At 38.2% G+C, this 8686-nt stretch overlaps 1 protein-coding gene and 1 pseudogene across 1 annotated transcript; one reads left to right on the forward strand and one right to left on the reverse strand.

The window, feature by feature from the left end:
- The first annotated feature begins 968 nt into the window (after positions 1-968).
- Positions 969-2318, forward strand: LOC142170641 (uncharacterized; annotated as a pseudogene).
- Positions 2313-8686, reverse strand: LOC142170642 (putative inactive heme oxygenase 2, chloroplastic). Its single transcript, XM_075232590.1, has 5 exons — positions 8000-8686; positions 6861-7084; positions 3755-3862; positions 3530-3662; positions 2313-2967 (listed from the first exon to the last, which is right to left on the reverse strand). Exons 1-4 carry the CDS (start codon positions 8619-8621, stop codon positions 3570-3572), a joined length of 1047 nt encoding a protein of 348 aa, XP_075088691.1. The 5' UTR covers positions 8622-8686; the 3' UTR covers positions 2313-2967; positions 3530-3569.

The following is an 8686-nucleotide window of genomic DNA, read 5'->3' on the forward strand; positions in this document are numbered from 1 at the left end:
CGGTAACAGGTTAATTTTTTTTTTATATTGGGTTATCAGTTCGGGCTCGGTTTGACAATTCTGTTATTGGGTAAAACCGATAACCCAATAAAAATTAACTAATTTACTAGTTTACCCTTAAGTATATACATACTAGGTTTCATAATTTATAGTTCACTATTTGATTTCCCTATTCTTTCTTAGTTTCTCCGCCTCACGCCCTCACCAGTCAGCTCGTCAAGACTCAGGCCGACGTCAGTCGCATTTCTCAGCTTCTTTCTTTCACTCTTCAGTCGCATCTTCACTTCATTTCTCAGATCCATCAGATTTTTCAGTCACATTTCTCAGCCGCATTCTTCAGCTTCATCTTGATTCTTCGTGTAAGTTTTTAGTTGCTTCATCTTCATTTTTTTCTTAGTTTGTTTGAAAGCATTTTGACTCTGGATTTTTCTTAGTTTGTTTAAAAGTTGAAGTGAGAATTGTCATGTGCTTTAATTGTTGAGTTGTTACAAAGTTATCTTGTGTCAGTTGTTATAAAATTTGTATTTCATAACTAATAAACTTTTTAATCTATATACAATATGCTGTACTAGAGTAAAAAAATAGATATCAATGTACAAAGAGTTACTGCTAGTCGTTTGAACAAAGAAGATCTTAAAACACTGATTTTACCTAAACTGTTTTATACATTGTGAAACTGTTTTAGTTATTTTATCTTATCGGATAAACCGATAACCGAACTGATAATGATCGATAACCGATTAACCGATAACCGATAATCAATATCTTATCGGTTTGGTTATCGGGTTATGATATTTGTAAACCGATAACCGATAGGCAAAACAAATAAGATTCATAACCGAACCGAACCGATGCCCACCCCTACCTTTTCCCGTTGAGAACAGACTTCCAAAAAAAAAACAAATCTATTTCCTGAACGGAGAAGGGTTAGAACTTAAAAGCTTCCAATCCTTTATTCAACAGGAGAAGGAAACACAGACAACTATTTATATTGCACTGGACAGCAAACACACACACACAAACACACACAAACACACACACTCTTGCAAACACAAATCAATACGATACTCCACCAAAAACTGGAGAATGAAAAATCAAAGATTCAGCCGGCCTCAAAACCGGAAAGTTTCGCCAATAGGCGGCGACGCCTCTGCTGCTACGAAGGAGAAACAGGGTTCTATACAAATTCCAAAGAAGAAACTCTATCCTTATTTACAAGAATTATACAAAAAGAAAAGTTCCAGGAGAGAAAACGCGCTAAAGACATTGGTAGAGGAATTCGAGACCAATGTTCGTTATGAATTTGCCCAGAATAATTTTGTCACTTTAGTACATCGATGCCAAAATTGCATGAAACTTGGTTCTGCACTGGAGATTGATCTAGCTTTACAACTTATAGGATTAGTTGTACTGACTCTAGGTGCAGGAGATAATGCACATGAGATTTATGAAGAATCACTGGTTTTTCTTCCTAAACTCCTCAATTCCAAATTATCTCAGTCGGTCAAAGTGTTAGAGTGTTTGTCAATACTCTTGTTGCTGCTAGAGATTTTGTAGACACAGAAAGATCAATGGAAATTATATGGCAATTCATGAATCAAGAAACCAAACATTCAACGTACGTGACTGCTGCAGCAATATCAGCTTGGGCTCTGCTCCTTTCGGATATAAATACATGGAGAATTGGTCACAAAAAGTGGAAAGAATTGATCCCTTATCTTCTAAAACAACTAGAGGAAGGTGATGAAGATGTTACTGCTGCTAGTATCAACGCGCTTGCTTTAATATTTGAAAAAGGTAATCTTGAGAAATTCTCAAATCAAACACAAGAATATTCAAGCACAAAGGACATGAAAGATGACATGATGAAGCATGTAAAGAGAGCAAAACAAGATGCTTCGAAAATTCTGGAGGATGATTACAATAAGACAGCTACTATTACTTTATGTGGTAGAAGACTTACCTTTAGTACCTGGACACAATTGAAGCAGATGAATTACATAAGAAGATTTTTGGGCTACGGTTTTACAAATCACATGATGGAAAACAAGTATCTTCATGAACTCTTTCACTTTGTACCTGCAGCAATGAGATATAGTGGCTTAGAACTATATAAATCTGAATATGAAAGGTAGCCGTTCGGATTTTCTTACCTGATGTAAGAAGAAAATGTTGCAGAAAGAGAATTTATATGTCTCCTAATTCTCTGCTGAACAAGGGAAAGACTCAGTTGATGAACAAGTACAGGAGTATTGCAAAAGAGGCCAAGGCTGGACATTACAATGCTGAGGGAGAGCTCGACTGAAATAGTGTTTCTAAATGTTGTCTTATTTTCTTTTTTTGAGTTGTGTTAAAATATTGACAACTTTTGACATGTTCTCGACAAGTACTACCTTAATCAACTTATATTATCAACTCTTCAATCAGTAATCCTATGAAGTAAAAGCTGACAAGTAACTGGAGAAAATATGCCTAATTATAGCGATTCTTATAACCTTATTCCAAGACCTTGTAATATTGCCTTCTCAGAGACAATGTAAACACTTACACGTGCAAAAAAGAATAACACAATTATCATTAGTCTTTCCTCCACATCAAAATCCCAAATGTTACATTTGCCAAATAAATGGCTCTAAAATGGTTATGTCAAAGGAACTTGATTTCCAGCTCCTCGAATGCACAAACCACTCTGGCTCTCTTCTGTTTATGCATCGAAATGCTTCCATGGCTGGATTCTGCACATTACAGCTCTTCTTCAAGTTTAGAATGCTCCCGGAGAGTCTGCAAGTTAAAACCAGAAAACCAGGGAAAGAAAAGAGTACAGCCACCTGCCTCTAGATGCAGAGTTATATTCACCCGTCTGCATCTTGATGAACGTGACCAACGACAATCCTCTCAGTTGTCAATCTATCCAGTTTGATGCAAAATATGCACAAGTTGTTCGCGACCACAACACTTGTGAGCCAGCTGTTTGACATGAAAGGAGATGCGCCCATTAGGAACAGAGTAAGTTGAGAAATGCAATTATAGTAGCTTAGTAAGAGGATCAGCCAACTAAAGCACATGATTTCCAGCAGTTATGAAGATATGCACAAGGATTATAGGGCCAAAACATTTTAGAGTACTTGAGACCGAGTAGCAGAAGGGAATTGCATCGCAAGTTCAAAGCGATCTACATTCCTTGAAGGACATGCTGTAGCTCTCAATGAAATCACTGCTCCTTCTAATTTGGCAATAGTAAGTACAGTTATGAGAGTTAAAACGACCAAAATTGACTCCAACAAGAGAGAATGATTCCCATAGATAACATGTTCATTCCACAAGAGAAGACATCAGGACGTATAATCTCTATTACAAGATAATCGAACCAAACATAGAGCCCAGTAGAACTGAACAAGAAGAAATAATGAATAGTAGATTACTTTCTAGACACACCAATCAGCTCTTATTGATAGAACAGAGTCACATGACATGTGGAATGAAATAGATATATTAGAAACCGGTTAGTTTAGGATTGAAGTGACCTCACCATTGAGAAACCAAGTTTGACCTTTGGATTGGAACGGCTTTTACAGGATAATCAGCCGAACAATCTGACCCATAAACCGGAATACCTTGGTTACTTCTCTCAGACACTTATTCTTGTCATCTCTAGACCAATGCTGCAATAAAGATGCAATTGATAGGAGAAGCAGTGAGTGGTGCTTTGAAGCACTGAAACAAAGTCCATGACGCAAAAATCTTAGGCATTTACCTTTGCCAGCATGTTGAATTTTTCACGCACACCTCGCAACAACTCTTCTGCATCCCCCTCCCACTTGTGGAATTCCAACTCCTTTTCCTCTAAGAGTTTCTCAAAGGCCTAATAAGATCAATTTAGCAAATATACTGAGTTAAAGGAGCTAACTTGCACATTGGAAGTCTCAAAGCCACCATATGACGACATAAATTGACAAAATGCACTAAAATGGTAATTCAAAGTAGCTCAATTTCAAGCATTTCTTCCTAGTTAACTTTATCTTCAATGGAAAGTGGTCAATCATCACAGAACAAGCAAAAACTTACCAAAAAATAATTATTGAACAAGCCAAAGTTTCTTTTCTTTTTAGTGTTATATTTTTTTGGATAAGTCATGTGAAAACCAAAAAGATTAGAGATGGTAAGCAAAACAAGAAATTTACCTAAATTTTAAGCTAGAAAAATAACAACACAGATGTTATTTAGTTCCTCATACAAAAAAATAGATGTTATTTAGTTCCTTATAAAAAAAGAACATAGATGTTATTTAGCATTTGCTCAAAAAATGACCAGCTATTCCAAAATCTGCACCATAGCGATGTACAGTTGCAAATTGGTTCATTCAACTTAAGTAGGAGTTATTTGATTGATTTTTCTAAACCTAGCTTAAGAGACAATCTGGACCAAATTCCATCTTACTTTGAGTCATTTCTAGATAAGAGCTAATTGAAGGAGATGAGAATAAACATAGAATTTGCATTTGCCAGCCTAGACTGTTCTGATTTTCAATTTGCATCGTTATATTTATAGAGTCCTACCTAAGTCATAAACTAGTACTATTTCAGCTTCAGCAGTTGCTAGACAAGATGAGAAATTACAGCCACATAATAATTACTAAAGCCTGAACTGACTAACATTAGAAGTCACTTCACCGCCTGCCCCAAAGAGAAAAAAGAAATAGTCCAAGGTCCATCCAATGACAACAAGGAGTATATATCCCTGAGTAACCTTCAAACATGTCAAAGACACCATGTTTTCTTCAAAAGAAATAGTTATCATGACGAAAAGTTATAGGCTCAAGCTGGAATTTAATGAGTTAAACTCTAAAGATGGAAAAAGGATGCTTTCAGTTGTGCTCCTTCCCAAATTTTCTTAACTCATAAATTGTTTGTTTCAATTGTTAATTTCTAAGCAAGGTCTTCATGTCTGTGACACTACTCCTATTCGAAGCTATCTCAGGGTTGCACATCAATATGTTGAAGAGCATGACTTACCCAGTGAATGAAGTTCCAAATCTGGAGGAGCTGGCTAATCTAATGGGCTGCAGTATTGGCTCCCTTCCCACAACCTACTTAGGCCTCCCTCTAGGAGCTAAGTACAAGGCAACAGAGATATGGAATGGAGTAATTGAGAGTGGAGAAAAAATTGGCAACATGGAAAATGCAGTATCTTTCTATGGGTGGTCGACTGACTCTAATCAGCAGTGTTATAGATAGTATCCCCACCTACATTATGTCCCTTTTCCCCATGCCAAACAAGGTGCAGAAGCAATTGGACAAAATTAGGAGATCATTCCTATGGAAAGGAAATAGTGAAGGCCACAAATTCCATCTAGTGAAGTGGCCAAAATTGATCATGCCAAAAAATCAAGGTGGTCTGGGAATCAGAGATTTGGCCAAGCATAACAAGAGTCTGCTCATGAAGTGGTGGTGGAGATATGCTCAAGAATCAACAAGCATATGAAAAGAGGTAGTTAATGCAAAATATGGGGTGCAAAACAAGTGGTGCACCAAGCAAAATAGAGCACCACATGGAGTTGGCCCGTGGAAGCATATCAACAACCTACAAGAAGCATTCTTTCAAGAAGTGTCCTATAAGGCTGGGAATGGCAACAACATTAAATTCTGGAAGGATAGATGGCTCAACAACCAAGCTTTAAAAGACTCTCATCCCGACCTATACCAGATTGCTTCAGACACCAACTCTTCTATAGCCCAAAATAGAGCAGGGAACACCTGGGATCTTCACTTCAGAAGAAAATATGCAGGATTGGGAACTAAACCAGCTACTTGATCTTTACAGAACTCTTGAAGAAGCCAAAGGGGACTCTCAAGTCCCAGACAACTTAAGGTGGGGTAACTCTGTAAGAGGTAACTACACTGTAAAGGCCGGTTATAGCAAACTAAGTGCATCTAATGACATGATTGAGCTTTGGCCATGGAAGCTGATTTGAAGACAAGACTGCCCACAAAAGTCAAGTGTTTCTCCTGGACAGCCCTCTATGAAGCTATTTTGACCCAGGACAACCTTAGCAGAAGGAATTTTCAGTTGGCAAATAGGTGCTACATGTGCAAGCTCAACTCTGAGTCGGTTAATCACTTGTTTCTACACTGTGTTGTGGCATCAGACCTTTGGAACATGTTCTTAGCACTTTTTGGCATCAACTGGGCAGTGCCACAGAACATGAGGGGCGCAGTTCTTAGCTGGAGCCTATGGGAAGTTGATAGATCCATCAAAAAGATCTGGCAAATGATCCCATTCTGTATTTTTTTGTGTCTATGGACAGAGAGGAATCGTAGATGTTTTGATGGCATTTCAACTTCCAACGAACACTTGAAGTCTAAATGTTTAATTAATCTTTTTAGTTGGAGTAATCTCTCCCCCATAAATGATATCATCCCCCTCTTAGACTTCATTAGCTCTCTCTCAATGGTTTAGTAACCACTGATTTTGCCCTTGGTTAACTTAAGGCTCTAGAATAGTTTTTTTGTCCTAACGAGTTAACCAAGCTCTCTATTGTAATCTTTTGCATCCTCTTGATGCCTTTAATACAATACATTACTTCATCAAAAAAACAATGGGAACATATGTTATCTAAAGAATCTCAACACGAGGCAACATGATTTGACAATAAAATAAAGCTCACGACAGAGGAAAAAATTTCAGCTCAGAAATGAGTTCAATATGTAATTAAACCCTTAACTGGAGATTTTTCACAAAGAGAATATATGAAGAAAGACATTTGAAGACCAAGCTTAATTTACTTCGTTTCGCCATTTCCAGACAAATGAAAACTCCACAAAAACACTCAGGGGATAATGACTAACACAAGGAAGTTGTACCTTTTTGCCTATGACTTGACCTCCTGCTATGTGCGAGAAATATATGTTGTAGAAGTGGCTGAGAAATAAAGGAGGAGTCTTTTCTGCCAGTTCCTCCAGATAACTGGCGTAACTGACTCCAGGATTGCTCGGTTCAGGAATCTCATAGCCATGTTGGCTAAACCAATCTAGGTCTTTCGATATACATTCTGCTCGCTCCAATCCAGTCCTTCTGAAGTAGGCATCTAGGTTAAACAGCAAAATAGTATAGCATCATTTGAAATCCAACAAGCAATATGTCCTCTAATAGCTTCAACAGTGTTATCTTTTTTTTTTCCTTTACACAAATAAATTCAGCCCCCCAAACATATTACACTGTTTCTTTTTTCTTCTATCATGAAAATGAGAACCAACAATTCTAAACAAGTTTGTACATAGTGCAAAGAACCTAAAAAAAACAATACAACACAAACTAAAAAAAGGCAGCCCGGTACACTAAGCTCCCGCTATGCGCGGGGTTCGGGGAAGGGCCGGACCATAAGGGTCTATTGTACCCAGTCTTACCCTGCATTTCTGCAAGAGGCTGTTTCCACGGCTCGAACCCGTGACCCCCAGCAAATTTACCAGTTACACCCCCTACTCTACTACCATCATTCCGAAGGTTTTTTTATTCAGAAGGATGGATAATAAATAGCTTATTCATAATCTTATAGGCCCCGCACCGCTTCATTCAATTGCTCTGTCAAAAAGAAAGGGAAGAAAATCTTTTTTTTGATCAATCGCCTGAACCTGCCTTTCTTTCTTTGCCAGGAGGGGGTGGCTGGTCACATGGCAGCAAATTTACCAGTTACACCAAGGCTCCCCTTCAGTACAACACAAACTAAGCATTTAGTTAATCTTTCTTGGTCTTATTTTAGGGCAGGGGAGGGAATAAATTGAAAGTTCAAGACTTTTTTCATCAGCACACAGGTTGAAACTTGGTGGATAATGGACCCACCTCTATCCTCTCCACTTAAATACTAGGCTTTTGTAACATGTGACATGTGCCTAACCCACACATAATGTGTCGCGCCCTTACCACTAGACCAAATAACTGGAGCTGAAAGTTGAAGGCTTTTTGGTGAATGTAACATAATGAACAAAGAAATAATAGCACTTACAAGAAACATCACTGGAGTCATCAACAATGCGCTCAATAGTAGTAAAAACAAGCTTGCTATCAACAAGATACTTGAGAAACCCTTCTATACTTGGCTTCCAAGTCTCCTCACTACCCCCATCGCCACCTATATTATTATTATCCTCTCCTGAGGAAGCTGATTCATACCCATTCTCACTCTCGGATGAACTGTCTTTGGCCTTGAAGTTACGAAGTTTCATAGCAACAAACCTCATTTCTTCAGTAATACCCTTTTTCTCACCTGGGTATTGCTTTCTGTACCTTCTCCTCTTCCTCTTCACTGGTGGCTTCTTGGCTAATGATGTAATTCCATCATCTCCTTCTTCTTCTTCTTCTTCTTCTTCTTCTTCTTCAGTTTCAGTCTCAGTTTCAGTTTCTAATTCTGATTCTGAAAGTGTAAATGAGGAGGTTGTGTTGAAGTTTGAACATTGAAGAGCAATGGAAGCTCGGTGCGTCCACTTTTGGTTTGAGGAAATAGATAGGAAAGAAGAAGAATATTTAGTAAAAAGTTGGGGATTGGGGATTTTAGGGAACGACGAGGAAAGGGAAGATTTTGGTACTGGCGTTGAAGAATAAGAGCAGTAGCATGTCAATGTCGCCATTTGTTTTCTCTCTCTCGAGGGTTTCGCTTTCTTGCTGCCATTCTCCTGCTGTTGCCGTTATTTAT

Source organism: Nicotiana tabacum, chromosome 16, assembly GCF_000715075.1.
Source record: "Nicotiana tabacum cultivar K326 chromosome 16, ASM71507v2, whole genome shotgun sequence".
In the NCBI taxonomy this organism is placed as follows: Eukaryota; Viridiplantae; Streptophyta; class Magnoliopsida; order Solanales; family Solanaceae; genus Nicotiana; species Nicotiana tabacum.

Coding starts and splice junctions, on each gene's coding strand:
- LOC142170642 (XM_075232590.1), bottom strand. CDS start 8,621: ATGGCGACATTGACATGCTACTGCTCTTATTCTTCAACGCCAGTACCA. Junction 3,863..6,860: donor GTCAAGTCATAGGCAAAAAG/GTACAACTTCCT, acceptor TGATCTTATTAG/GCCTTTGAGAAACTCTTAGA. Junction 3,663..3,754: donor AATTCAACATGCTGGCAAAG/GTAAATGCCTAA, acceptor TCTTTATTGCAG/CATTGGTCTAGAGATGACAA.